Source organism: Macrobrachium rosenbergii, chromosome 53 (genome assembly GCF_040412425.1).
Source record: "Macrobrachium rosenbergii isolate ZJJX-2024 chromosome 53, ASM4041242v1, whole genome shotgun sequence".
Classification (NCBI taxonomy): domain Eukaryota; kingdom Metazoa; phylum Arthropoda; class Malacostraca; order Decapoda; family Palaemonidae; genus Macrobrachium; species Macrobrachium rosenbergii.
In genome coordinates, this window is record NC_089793.1 from 26,308,460 (window position 1) to 26,321,936 (window position 13,477).

At 34.2% G+C, this 13,477-nt stretch overlaps 1 protein-coding gene across 3 annotated transcripts in view; it reads left to right on the forward strand.

Annotated features, from left to right (window-relative positions):
- The window catches only part of SMC3 (structural maintenance of chromosomes 3), a 49,494-nt gene extending 36,246 nt beyond the window's left edge, over positions 1 to 13,248 (forward strand). The window contains exons 11-26 of one of the 3 annotated variants that reach the window (XM_067096907.1): positions 700 to 805; positions 3,819 to 3,922; positions 5,033 to 5,132; positions 5,353 to 5,516; positions 6,852 to 6,993; positions 7,182 to 7,340; positions 7,494 to 7,705; positions 7,917 to 8,106; positions 9,684 to 9,842; positions 10,000 to 10,149; positions 10,272 to 10,460; positions 10,593 to 10,747; positions 11,041 to 11,116; positions 11,450 to 11,542; positions 11,940 to 12,131; positions 12,285 to 13,248. In XM_067096907.1, the coding sequence (XP_066953008.1) occupies positions 700 to 805; positions 3,819 to 3,922; positions 5,033 to 5,132; positions 5,353 to 5,516; positions 6,852 to 6,993; positions 7,182 to 7,340; positions 7,494 to 7,705; positions 7,917 to 8,106; positions 9,684 to 9,842; positions 10,000 to 10,149; positions 10,272 to 10,460; positions 10,593 to 10,747; positions 11,041 to 11,116; positions 11,450 to 11,542; positions 11,940 to 12,131; positions 12,285 to 12,497 (2,404 nt within the window). In that variant the 3' untranslated portion in view covers positions 12,498 to 13,248. Of the gene's footprint in view, positions 1 to 699; positions 806 to 1,806; positions 1,913 to 2,738; positions 2,843 to 3,818; positions 3,923 to 5,032; positions 5,133 to 5,352; positions 5,517 to 6,851; positions 6,994 to 7,181; positions 7,341 to 7,493; positions 7,706 to 7,916; positions 8,107 to 9,683; positions 9,843 to 9,999; positions 10,150 to 10,271; positions 10,461 to 10,592; positions 10,748 to 11,040; positions 11,117 to 11,449; positions 11,543 to 11,939; positions 12,132 to 12,284 lie in introns of all 3 variants that reach the window. The other 2 variants (XM_067096906.1, XM_067096905.1) reach the window with 2 other exon arrangements.
- Positions 13,249 to 13,477: the final 229 nt, after the last annotated feature.

Below are 13,477 nucleotides of genomic sequence, written 5' to 3' on the forward strand. Positions count from 1 at the left end.
TGTTCGTATTTAGACCAACTTTGGAATGTGGTGAATGCGATGTAAATTATTTTTATGTCGTTGGGAATTAAGAGATCAGAGGATTTCCAACTACAAGGAATTTATCCTGTAGTTTCATCGATGATACACGGAAGAACTTCCCGCATTTCTTTAACCCAGAAAAGTACACCACACAAAATATGGTAATCTTTGAATTTATCATGTGCTTTGTTACTGTGTTGTTTCCACATGGATATATGTTGCCATCATTATGAATAGTGTCTTGGTATGTTTTCATTGTTGAGATGGCACCTTTGCTGGGCATAGCACATTATAATTCAAAGTATCATTGGATTGTGACCGTTCGTCAAGCAGCTTCTTGTTAAGATGAAATTGTGCTTTGCACAGTAGATCAGAACATTATGGGAGTGTCCTGTAAGGTTCAGCTTTTGTTCTGTCACTGAAATAACCTTACCCCCAATAGGTAGTTAAAAGCAATTAGTTATAAATTGAATATTCACCCGTGGTCTGAAAGGGTTGGAGAAAGGGACTTATACGTTGATACGTACGTTAACAAGAAAAAAGTACAGATATTTGTATTAACTTCTTAAGAGAAATTTATCACCACCCCATAGTTGGGGTTTGGTGCGAGAGAAAGAAAGATGCAAGGCCCATAGAAGAGGCAGTGTATTCTAGTCCCTTTCTTCTTCCCTGTTGCAGATCGATAGAACGTGCGATGGGTGAAAAAAAGGACCAAATCAGGCGGCTTGATGAGGAGATAAAACGAGATGGGGAACGGAACAAAGAATTAGAGAAACTGTTACAGGTTGGTATTTTCCTGTAGTAATACTAGGGAGAAGATACCAGGGCTTGTTGCCAGTGGTGTTTTCAGCATGCTTCCAGCGTACTCCTGTGTATGTTGCTGTTAGCCTAACTTCTGGTTTTAGTTAGGTGTGCTGCTTGATGAGAACACCTTTTGCTGCTTACTTGTTCTAGCCTTCTTGAAATTGTTCAGTTTAATGGTATGTATGTTTGACAGTTTACTGTAGGGTTATATGGATCAAAGTACTTCACAATGACAGTATGGTTGGATGAATATATAGTATGTCATTGTTTCTATGCATGATGATGAGGGTGGCCAGTCCTTCATTCAGTGGTTGTGACAGGTTGATAATTTCACCAAACAGGTAGGTAGGTTAGTAAGTGCTTATTTATTTTCTTGTAAACATCGCATTTGGTAGGTACATAATATGATATCTTGAAACTGCACTAAACCCAGTGTGATTAATGCTTTCATTTTCTTCAGTCTTTCTGTATTTCTTGTATACTATACTTTTGATGAATTGTATGCATTTTTGGGGAGATGCATCTGCTAAAGTATGCATCCGTAACTAATGTTAATCTTGCTTTTCTACTTAAGGGGAGAATTGTCAGCAGTATTTTTGGTTTTATAGTACAGTTTGTGGTGCATGCATGCATTAATCTCTTGCTCACACTCACTCTGTCTCTCTCTTTCTCTCTCTCTCTCTTGCTCTCTCCTTTCCCTTCATTGCTTGCCTGTAGCCATAGAGGCTTATCTTTCAAGATAGGAAGCTTTTGTGATACAAGCAAAAGCTTCAGTATCTAGCAGCATTTGGAAATGTTGCTTTTAAGCTACCCACTTAATCCCTTAGAACAAACCATTACATTATCACCATCTCAACATATTACCATTATCATCATCATCATGGTCATGAGTATGAATCGGCTTTGCATCATTAACATTCATTGTTGTCTCCTCCGTGGCCCATCTCCTTCCTATTCCGTCCCCGTTGTCCTCCTGCTCAGGTCTCTCACCAAGGCTGTGAAGTCGAAGCAGGATCAAATTCAGCGGTTGGAAGATGAAATTGTTCGTGATGTTGACCGCAAAAAACAGCTTGAAGTGAAAACTGAGGTAGGAAGTGCATGGCAAACTGACTGGCAAGGAATCTAAGTCATTGATGGAAAATACAGTTGATTGCAAAGAGGATGGAATGTCTGGCCTCATGTTAATAAATTCTTAGTTTCATTTTCTGCCAAACAGTGAGATTGTTGATGATGGGCTGTTTAGCGCATGGTCCTGCATGATAAAAATCCTCTTTTCTCTTACCAGTGGTAGTAAAAGAATCTCTCTCTCTCTCTCTCTCTCTCTCTCTCTCTCTCTCTCTCTCTCTCTCTCTCTCTCTCTCTCTCTCTCTCTCTCTCTCTCTCTCTCTCTCTCTCTCTCTCTTTTTAAATGGAAAATTTTTAGTATGGATCTATAAGTGGTAAAGATTTACTTTCCATCCTCTTATATGTTTAATATTTTTGTATTTAAGATCATTTTAGTGCAAGGTTTCTATTCAAGTTCTTTATTCTAGAAGGTTTAAGATGATTCGCTAAAAGTTAATGGAAGTTAAGGTTTGAAGATGCAAAACATGGGATATTGTGTAAATTATATAACTAAAGTAATCCTATTAATTTAATCAGTGTATGTGAAGTAAACAAAATGATTATAGGAGTGAGAGAAATGTATTACCTATTTTTTGGGGTGACATATCTACATAAGACATGTCGCAAGCATCAGCAATAAAAAATAAGTTGAACATTCTTGGAGGTAGGTTTGTTCTTCAGGTAGTTTAATTTGTAAATTACAAGTAGGTTAGTTTGTTAAAGTAGTATTTGTCTTTGAGATTAGCAAATTGGTTATCGTGTAAATATTGACATATTTTCCCTAAATATTTGTTTGTGGTCTTTTACAGGAACTGTCAGCTGACACAGATAACTACAGACAAAGTATTGATGAGCATAATAAAGTCTTTTATGAGATGAAGAAAAGAAAAGACCAGTTGCAAAGTGAACGGAAGTAAGGATTAAATGATAATCTTGAGTCACATGGTTGCTTCTGCTTTTAGCCAGCTTGCTCTTTGCCTTCTATTTGTTGCTGCTGCACTTCACTAGCTCTTATATGAAGACCATATGTTTCTCAGCATGGTTATGTGATATGCCTTATTGCTTGATTTTAATGTAGACATTATACATTGCTTTCTTGTTTTACAGGACCAGTGGAGAAATATAAACTTTTTAATATTCTTGGGACTGGATTATTTTGAGTTGAATTTTGCTTAGTAACATTTCTCTTTGGTGATAGTTTGCCAAATTTGGATTTTTTTTTTTTTTTTTTATTTATTTATTTTTTTTTTTTTTGTAGGAATGAAAAATTTATTATGCTATACTGTAGCATTTGACCATTTATGCCTTTCCACCCATCTATAAGAGAGGTTGCTCTTGATATATGACTCTTGAGCCACCAGTTGATAATAGTTTACTGAATACTAAATTGATACTGAATTGTAAATTAAAGTTTTCCTTAGGCTTATTAAATGGGGTCATTCAGGTAAATACCATACTTGTTACTATCCTGATTTTTTCAAGTCTAGGTTCTTCATTTAATTTTTAAAAATTTTGTAGAATGAGAAATGCAAAGTTAATTTTTTTCCCCACATAAAGAGGAAAGACAACTTATCCTCATGCATGGTGTATTTCAATAGATTTCTTATGAAAAAGAATGGGTGAAGAGTATAAATGACAGCAGTAAAATAGGAGATATATGCTTTGAGGTGTTGGTTTTTATGGTTTAATGTGATCAAAGTGTATTTTTAAATTTATCCTATCCCCACTTTCCTTGTGCTGACACAGTTTTGGGATTTTGAGCATGTCTTTTTAACTTTAGAATGTTCTTGTTGGCATTGCCCTATTTTTAAACTTACATCCTCTGTTTCAGTTTGGTTGGCTTACTGTTTGTGCATGCCCTAGTCATTGAATTTTATCTTATTTTGTAGGATAATAGAAGAGAAGAAAATAAGGCTTTTGATCAGATTCAAAATACAAGCAAGATTTTGTTTTCAAGTGGAACAAGATGGCAGACTCTTAAATTCAAAATCAGGTGTTTTATAAGTTTTCTAATGATTTAAGTGTTTGTACATAGTTGTTGTTGTTTTACTGTCATTGTCATTTGTTTGCATTTGCATTGTCAACCTAGTTTTATATGTGATGGCATTTGCATTGTCAACCTAGTTTTATATGTGATTACAGGATTCATATATATGTAGATGTAGAGGATCATTTCAACACGTTCATGTAGTTATTCCTACCACAACTTGACAAAATCCTCTCAGGTGATTGTTGCAGTGTAATGTTTTACAGTCAGTGGTCTCTTGGGTAGCTGGGATCGAATATTGTCTTCTGTCTTTGATGGTAGAAATTGTTTTAAAATATCAGTCAACCATGTCTCATAAGGAAGTTGGAAAAGTATTTTTACTATATATGTGTGTATATAATATTATGTGTATATAATAGTATATATATATATATATATATATATATATATATTATATATTATATATTATATATATATATATATATATATATATATATATATATATATATATTTCATATATATATATATATATTTTATTTATTTCTACTCTACTTCTGCCTGCTTTATGCCACATTCTATATCAGAGCCCTTTGGATGCTGCAGCTAGTGCCATTTTTGTAAATTATTTTTGGGTCTTACTATTAATTACGTAATGCCAATATCAGTGCTAAATTTTTAACGGGGCTTATATCTGTATGTGCCCGGTTGTCTTAACAGGATAAAAATAGTTTTTGTATTTAAAGGGCTAATGATCTATGTGTATCCATGTGTTGTTGTATTCAAGAGTATAGATCGATGAAGGTGTACACATAAGTAATTATGTTTAGTAGAGATGGCATGACTTCACAGAAGTAATTTTTCTAAGGTCTGACTTTGGCCCTTTTGAAGTGACACCTAATTACTGTGCTTTCACTCAAGGGAGCTCTTGTTTAATAAGTGCCTGAAAAGCTTAGTCTTTTTTATGTCCTATTTTAACTTGACAATGAAACATGTTGGTAAATTGGAGGTTAAGTCAGTCAGAGTATTGTCATTTTCCTAATAAATGAGTGTTGAACTGCTCCCTGTAATGGAGTCTTGATTTAGGCATAAATTTTAATTTTTCCCCTTTTTCTACAGTGAACTTTGGCGCAAAGAAAATAATCTACAGCAGAATGTAAGTTCACTGAAAGAAGAGTTATCTAGAGCTGATCAGTCATTACGCTCTATGGCAGGGAAGGTAAGAACCCTACGTTTTTTAGGTTTTCATTTTGAGTAGTTGTGTGGTGCATATTCCATTGGCCTCATGGCCTCAACTTTGTAATCATATTGCAGTGGTACAATTTCATTTTCTGTATTTTGATTCCATCTTTTTAATTAGCAAAAACTAAACTTTTATTTGTGTTAATTCTTGGAAAATGTGTAATGGGCACCATAAAATAATGCATTTCCTTTTGCAGCCAATCCTCAATGGGCGTGACAGCGTACAGAAAGTCTTGGATACTTTCCGTGACCGTGGAGGGCATCTTGGAGAAATTGCAACTCAGTACTATGGCCTTCTCATTGAGAATTTTGAATGTGAGAGATCAATTTATACAGCTGTTGAAGTCACAGCGGGTAACAAGTAAGTGTATTTTCCTCACCTTTCATTCATAAGTTTGGGTAATATTTTAGTTAGTAAAATGAATACCATAATTTTGTATTGCCGTTTTATAAATCCATCAATGACTAGGGGCTGTAGTTTGCTTCATATCTCTCTCTCTCTCTCTCTCTCTCTCTCTCTCTCTCTCTCTCTCTCTCTCTCTCTCTCTCTCTCTCTCTCTCTCTCTCTCTCTCTCTCGTTACATCCCATTGAGATATTCCTGTAGCATAGATAAAAAAAAATGCCCTTTAGTACCAAACCGCTACAATGCAGGAAGTGTTCTAAATATAGGAATATATCAGAATGCCATGGCTGGAATTATGGAGTAGTTTTAGTTCATTTATAACAAGGCACATGGGCAGTGCACCACTCCAAAACTTAGCAACAGATAGGCACACTGGTCCAGAGGGTTGTTGGAAGTGTTTTGAAACTGCAGGATCCATAGAATAAAATAGAAAATAAGTGATCAAGATAAAGGATGTTCTTTTCATGTAAATAGAAGGGTTGTTAAAGACCAGTTCACTAGCAAAGTGAAAAAATGGAGTAAATATGGAGAAGGGCGTAGATGAAGACCTAAACCACAGGAGTTCAGGCAGCAAGCACAAGGCAGAAGACTGGAGAGTGGTGATAATTGAAATTTCTAATGTAAAGGGTTGTTTGGTTGCAGAATGAGCTAGTTTATGTCAACCCAGGTTGAATACCTGTTTGCACTGGATTTAAGGTAAAATACAAGTCTTGATAAAGCAGGCAAGCCTGCAGAGATAACTTAATAATAAATGTCCAAAAATGATTAATGATAAAGTCAAATACAATGAGTAAATGATGGTAAACAGTAAGATGAACTTGTACATTACAAATAAGCTGTTGAAACAAAAAAAGTAATGTGTAAGCATTCATCATCAACATTTTACATAATGTTTATCCTTTACTGCATTAGGTGTATGGGTTCTTGTGCACTTTCCACCTTAATTCCCTTCTAATTTACAACCATGCTCTTCAGTTTGGGTCTCCTTATAGGTCCTTGTCCTGGTCACCCCATATCTGGAGCTTTTTTGGTTAGCTGGTCCTCATCCTCTTGTATCGTATGTCCATATCCCTATGACTGCTGTTTTCCAGTTGCTAGTAACCACTACTGTCAGTTCCTCATTTTTCTGAGACTATGGCTGACACATTGGAAAGTTTTCATTGATTCTTCTCATTTTCGTCTCAATTACATCTTGTAAAAGTAACTATAAAGCAACCCTATTAATAAGGAATTTTTCGTATGTCTAAATTATTTTAATATAGCCATGTAATGATTATTTTTTATTCCACTAGGTTGTTTCATCATATTGTAGAATCAGATAAAATAGGAACCCAGATCTTGAAAGAAATGAATAAACAGAAACTGCCCGGTGAGGTTACCTTTATGCCACTGAATCGACTGACTGTGAAAGATATTGATTATCCACAGACAAATGTAAGTGTTTTTCTGTATTCAAATGTATTATTAAGGCTCAATTAGTGATCTAGTATTAACTTGCACTTTAGTAGCAGGATGTTACTTTGATATTCATTAGGTTTTAACTACAAAATATTTAGCGCACCTTTATCACTGGTAGTCCATTGAATAGGTAATGTTGTTTCTAACTTTTTATTTCCTTACAGGATGCTATTCCCATGGTAAGCAAGCTAACTTACTCTGATCGGTATCATAAAGCATTAAAATACATCTTTGGAAGAACTTTGATCTGCCGAAACTTGGAGGTAGCAACCCACCTTGCGAGATCTACACGCTTGGATTGTGTCACTCTGGATGGTGATCAGGTAAATGATATCTGTTGCTTGTCTAATAAGAGCTTAATTTTGCTCTTTAAAACATTCAAGTTTTCATTAAGTTGAAAAGTTTTAACATGTTTAAATACTTTATATTACTAGGTCTCCAGTAAAGTTATATGTTTAAATACTTTATATTACTAGGTCTCCAGTAAAGGGTCATTAACTGGTGGATACTTCAATACATCTCGATCTCGCCTAGAAATTCAGAAAACACGATCAGAGCTACGTGATCAGATTACAACTGCAGAAACAGAACTGAGAACTTTGCAAGACACCTTACGAAATACAGAGCAGGAAATTAACAAGATTGTGTCAGAAATGCAGAAAACAGAAATCAAGAACAGTAAGGCAAAGTGAGTACAGAGGAGCCTTTCAAATTTGTATTGCTAGAGAATAAGATAAATGATGGTTTTTGTGTCAGAAATGCTGAAACAAATCAAGAACAGTAAGGCAAAGTAAGTACAGAGTAGCCTTTAAAATTTTTGTTGCTAGAGAATATGATAAATGATGTTTTTTCTGTATATGAAGTGTTTCATTAAAATTTTATTTCCTTATTTCTTTCAGAAATCTTTTTGAGAAAGTGAAGACTGACATACGTTTAATGAAAGAAGAATTATCTAGTTTAGAGAGAACCAAGCAGCCTAAGGAAAGATCTCTTTCTCAGCTGAAAGCCAACCTTGAAGCAATGATGGCTACTAAGGAAGGTCTGGAGTCAGAGTTGCATCAGGATCTTATGGCTACCTTGAGTGTTCAGGTATATACTGTATATAGTAGTTACCCATGGTTTTGTTCCACAGAAGTTTTCTAGGAATTTTTATTATAGTTATACAGCAATCTGATGACATTTTATTTTAATTGAATAAATTCAAAGTGCAAGCCACATGACTTCAAAAGAATGATGTTGAATATTATGAAAAATACTACAGTAAGCAGGAAGAGAATAGGGCACATACAAAACTTACCTTTCTTTCTTTTTTCATATTTGCTCGGTTACATTTATTGCAAGACATCCCACCCTTGGCAATGAAATGTAACATTAAGAAATAACCCTTGTACAATTTGTCTTTGTTACTGCCCCCCTTTTTTTTTTCCTTTTTCCATAGGCACAAAAATATGTCCTTGAGTTTTTTTTTTTTTTTTTTTTTGGGATAATTTCATAAGTAATATTTAGCTAGCATTTTCTATCGAGACAGTTTACTTGTTGACAATTTAATTGCTCATCATATTAACATGCTCCCCTTTAAAACTTAACCCTCTTTGGAGGATTGTTAAAAATTGAAATTCTACTAAGAGCCCATAGCCCCACCAGTGGGGTATTGGCTTTATTATCTCTTTTATAGTAGTCAGTTTTCATTACCAAATACAGTATAGCAGCTTTTCATAGGGGGAAATAGCTGCAGTAGTAATTGCTATTAATATTGTTAAAAAGCCGCTTACACAATTCATTCAAGTTTTTCTGTTAGTTACCATAGAAACCATCATGCAAGGCCTGTGTAGATTAAATATTCTTCCATCACCAATGCAAAGTTGACATAAATGTGAACTCTGCTGGATATATGCCTATGTAGCCAATAAAGGAAATGATGTAGATAACGCAGCCAATTCTACTAAAAGCGTGGTTAATCTGAACCTAAGATTCCCTGTAAACAATTACTTGACACTACCAAAATCTCAAAATGAAACCAGTGGGAAAGTGAAACAAATTACACCAGTAATGGGATCATTGGAAGTCACAAAGAGAAAGAAGTAAAATAAGAGACAGCCCATGAAAGAATTGGACTCACGAATTTGATGAATTTGCCTGTAGTGTGCTTACTTAATGGTGCTTGCTTTAATGGCCACCCCTTTGTGGCCCAGTCCATGACAGTAGGCTTTGTATTGCAACATGAATCATGCCATATTTTGTGTGAACACTCAAATTTCAGTCTACACAGATGACAAGTAATGAGAAAGGTAAATTTTAATGTGACTGCAGGAAAGGTAGGTATCATATGAATGCCCAAATTTCAATCTGGAGTAAATGACAAGAATTGTGCACAGGTCCCTTAAAGTAATTTTGTCAATCTTTTTAACATTATCAGGTTAATTTCCCCAATTAAAGTTTAAAACCTTAATTTTTCTATTAGATAAAATCTAATTAGTCATGTATCTTTTGTATGAAGGTAACTTTCTGGTTGTCCTTATGAGGTAAGATTTCTAGTAATGTTTTGTAAATGGTAGACATTTCACATTTGGTTGCCAGTTACTCTAGGTTTAGGTATGGTAATCTTACTAGTCAGGAAGTACTAGTATTATAGATAAGTGTAAACAGTAAATCGTTTTTCTCCATAGGACCAGCATGAAGTAGATCAGTTGAATGATGACATTAGAAGACTGACACAAGAAAATAAGGAAGCCTTTACACGTCGTATGAAGTTAGAAGCTGACAAGAATAAGTTAGAGAATCTTTTGACAAATAATCTTCACAGAAGAAAAGATGAGCTTATGCAGGTATAGTATTCATTTAATCGTAATGAGATACTGCAGTTCTTTTGACAAGGATATGTACTTTAATACAGTTTGACAACTTTGCTGTAATTAAATACTGTAGTATTTTTGGCAAGGATGTGTACTTTAATTTTTAATGCCAGTTGACCTTGTTTTGCAGGCCTTGCAGGAAATATCAGTTGAAGATAGGAAACGACACCTAGAGCATAGCCAGAGTGAAATTCAACGTGTTGATAATCGTATTGAAGAAGTAGCTGTCCAGTATAAGGAAGTGGAAAAGAAGCTGGTTGAACACCAGAAAAAAGAGAAGGTAAGATGAAAAATATTTTGATTTGATGAAACCTTTTGTGTCCTCCCTTACATGCATTGATAATTATGTTTTGTGGGAACTCTTCCATGGTCAGTGTTATATTTTTACATTTAATTTTCCAGAGTTTGAAAGCAGAACTGGAAAAGATGAAAAACAAAGAAAAGGAGGTAATGGAAAGAATGGAAGAGGATGCTAAAGATCTTGAGAAGATGGCTTCAAAACAAAATCTTTTGCATCAGAAGATTGATGAATGTACAAAGAAAATTTGTGATTTGGGTTCTCTCCCCTCAGAAGCTTTCGATAAATATCAGGTTTGTTAATAGTTTTTCAGTGTACTGCTGTTTAACCAATTTCAGATATTGTTATAAATGGACTGGAATTGGTTTAAAAGGCATTTATAAATTCAGTTTTTATACATTTAAAATGTACTTTTAATATTTCAGAATTTACCAACGAAGCAGCTCTTCAAGAAATTGGAAGGGGCTAATGTTGAACTGAAGAAATATTCTCATGTCAACAAAAAAGCTTTAGACCAGTTTATATCCTTCTCGGAGCAGAAAGAGAAACTCATGGCAAGAAAGGAGGAGTTGGATAGAGGGTAAATCCTTAAACCTGTTATGTCATGTCAAGCACTGTCATTTGTTCTGAAACAATATTGGTTATACTGTATAAGACTTCACAAGTCCATAGTTGTCATGTTAATGTTAGTAAAGCTAAGTCAGTTTGTTGAAATATGAAAATAACAAACGAGGGAATTTAATTTAACGGTTAACCATGTTCATAATTAACTAATTGTGGTAATGGGATGCTGTATTTTATTTCATAAAAAATGCTGTGCTAAAATTTTTTTGGATGGCATAAGTATTACTAATTAAAGAAATTTTGTTTCAGCTATGACAAAATCAAAGAGCTGATGAATGTCTTAGAACACCGGAAATATGAGGCCATACAATTTACATTTAAACAGGTAAGAAATTTATTACTATTTATTTTGAAAGTCCCCCTTTAGTTATTTTAGCTAATGATCTTTTCCAAGTTATGGTATTCGTTGTTTGACTAGTGGTTTGGGAGCCTATCATATTATTTTTTTTTGGTAAATTGTGTGATTGTGTTCTGTACTCCTGTTTAATTACTTCAATGAAATCTTGCAAATGGCTTGTACTTTGAATGCTTAATTTTGGCCTTAAGAGTGTTTTTTGAAGTTTTCCTGTCAGACATTTTGTTAAAAAGCATAGTTAATACATTTTCAACATCAGCTGATGACGTTACATTTATTGATGAGGTGGCTTTCCTTCTCTAGGTATCCAAATATTTTAGTGAAGTATTCAAGAAGCTGGCTCCCCAAGGTCATGCTCAACTAGTGATGAAAACTGACCAAGATGAGGAAAGTGAGGTAATTATTATTATTATTTTACTAGAAATGGTTTACGGTTAATTTCATTTTTATTTAAAATGTTATCTATGCGGTAAATGGTGTGCTGACTTGAGTTTTCCATGCCTTATGTTGTAGCCCTTTGTCCTGTTTTGTGGCTGTTAGGTACAACTTTGAATTTATTTGCGTAATGAAAATTGACACTAGTCCATAGTTTTTGTAGCTTTTATAGCATAATTATATGTTCTTAGTGATTGTGAGATTAACCTCAGTTGCGCACAGTGCCCATTGAGGGCCAGAAAAGACCAAAGGTTGCAGATTTTGATAATGCTCAGGAAACATGAATTTTTTCTTTTTATTTATCATGGTTAACGATTGTTGGTTGTATTAACCTTAATATTACCATTCTCCCTGAAAGCATGAAGAGCAAGGCACAGTAGACAATTTTACTGGTGTTGGCATAAGAGTTTCCTTCACTGGTCGCAATGCAGAAATGAGAGAGATGAACCAGTTATCCGGTGGCCAGAAATCTTTAGTTGCTCTTGGTCTTATCTTTGCCATCCAGAAATGTGATCCAGCTCCTTTCTATCTCTTTGATGAAATTGATCAGGTAAGAGAAATATTCTTTTGGTATTTGGTCTTAGAAGTGGCATTTTGGTTTATCTTGAATACTGCCACTTTGGTTATCTTGTTTCATACAACAGAAAGAGTTGTACTAATAAATATTTATTTGGCTCATTTACTCTATTTTACATTGTTTCAGGCTTTGGATGCCCAGCACAGAAAGGCTGTAGCAGATATGATTCATGAGTTAAGTTCAGATGCTCAGTTCATTACGACAACTTTCAGACCTGAATTGTTAGAACATGCAAACAAGTTTTATGGTGTCAAGTTCAGGAACAAAGTGTCTCATGTGGAATGTGTAGCAAGAGAAGAAGCCTATGATTTTGTGGAAGATGACACAACTCATGGGTAATAAGTGGACATTTACTGGACTTGTTTCAATGGCCATAGAATATGGGCTTAAGCCAGTGGAATTGTTACACATGTTGTGTTTAATGATATTGAAGTTCAAATGACTTTGTATAGAAATTTTTATACTTTCAGAAGTGCATTTTTGTACATTGAATAATTCAAATTGAAGTAACAGTAAGTAGAGCGTGTATATAGAAATTTACTGTAAGCTAAAGAATATGTTTTGTATAAAAAAGGATAGGATTATAGCCTATTTTTGTGCATAAAAGAGGGACCTGAGGTAAAGATAATTTTGCTAAGCATCAATTGCCAAATTTTGTTAGATTTAAAGGATACTTAGTTCTTATTTTAAAAAACATGATTTACCATTGGAGCCAAATAGCTGTTGAAGCCCAATTTTCTCTTCATTGCATTTTTAAAGGATACCCAGTTTTCTTTTTCAGTTCATTTGTACAACTATTTATTTGGTATTGGAGCCAAATAATCTGTATTATTCTTGTACTGTTGAAGCCCCCCCCTTTTTTTCCCTTACATTTAATACTTCAAACCAAGTCTGTGGAGCAGTTTTTATTTATTTTTTTTTTTTCTATTCAAAACATTACAAAGATTGTAATAAATTTTGACAAAAAATTAATTTTTTTTTTGGAAAGTGATTTAAATGAAAAAGGCAATTGAGTTTAGGTATGGTGGAAAATTCACCTATGTAAACAAAGCTATTTTTATTTTCTTTTTATAATAAAAAGTATTATAATTGAGCGCTTCTCATTCTTCCTAAATATTTGAGCACTTGAATGATGAATTTGTATTTTAATAATTCCTCTTAATTTCCTCCTCTGGTGCTGCCAGAACCAACTCGGCTTGGTGACTAGCTTTCAAAATAGGCACTCCCTTTTCCATGCCAGTTATAGCACTCATTTAGCTAATAACTCGGATCAAAAGCTGATGCCTAATCTTGAAAACTTACTAAATGCAACATAGTCG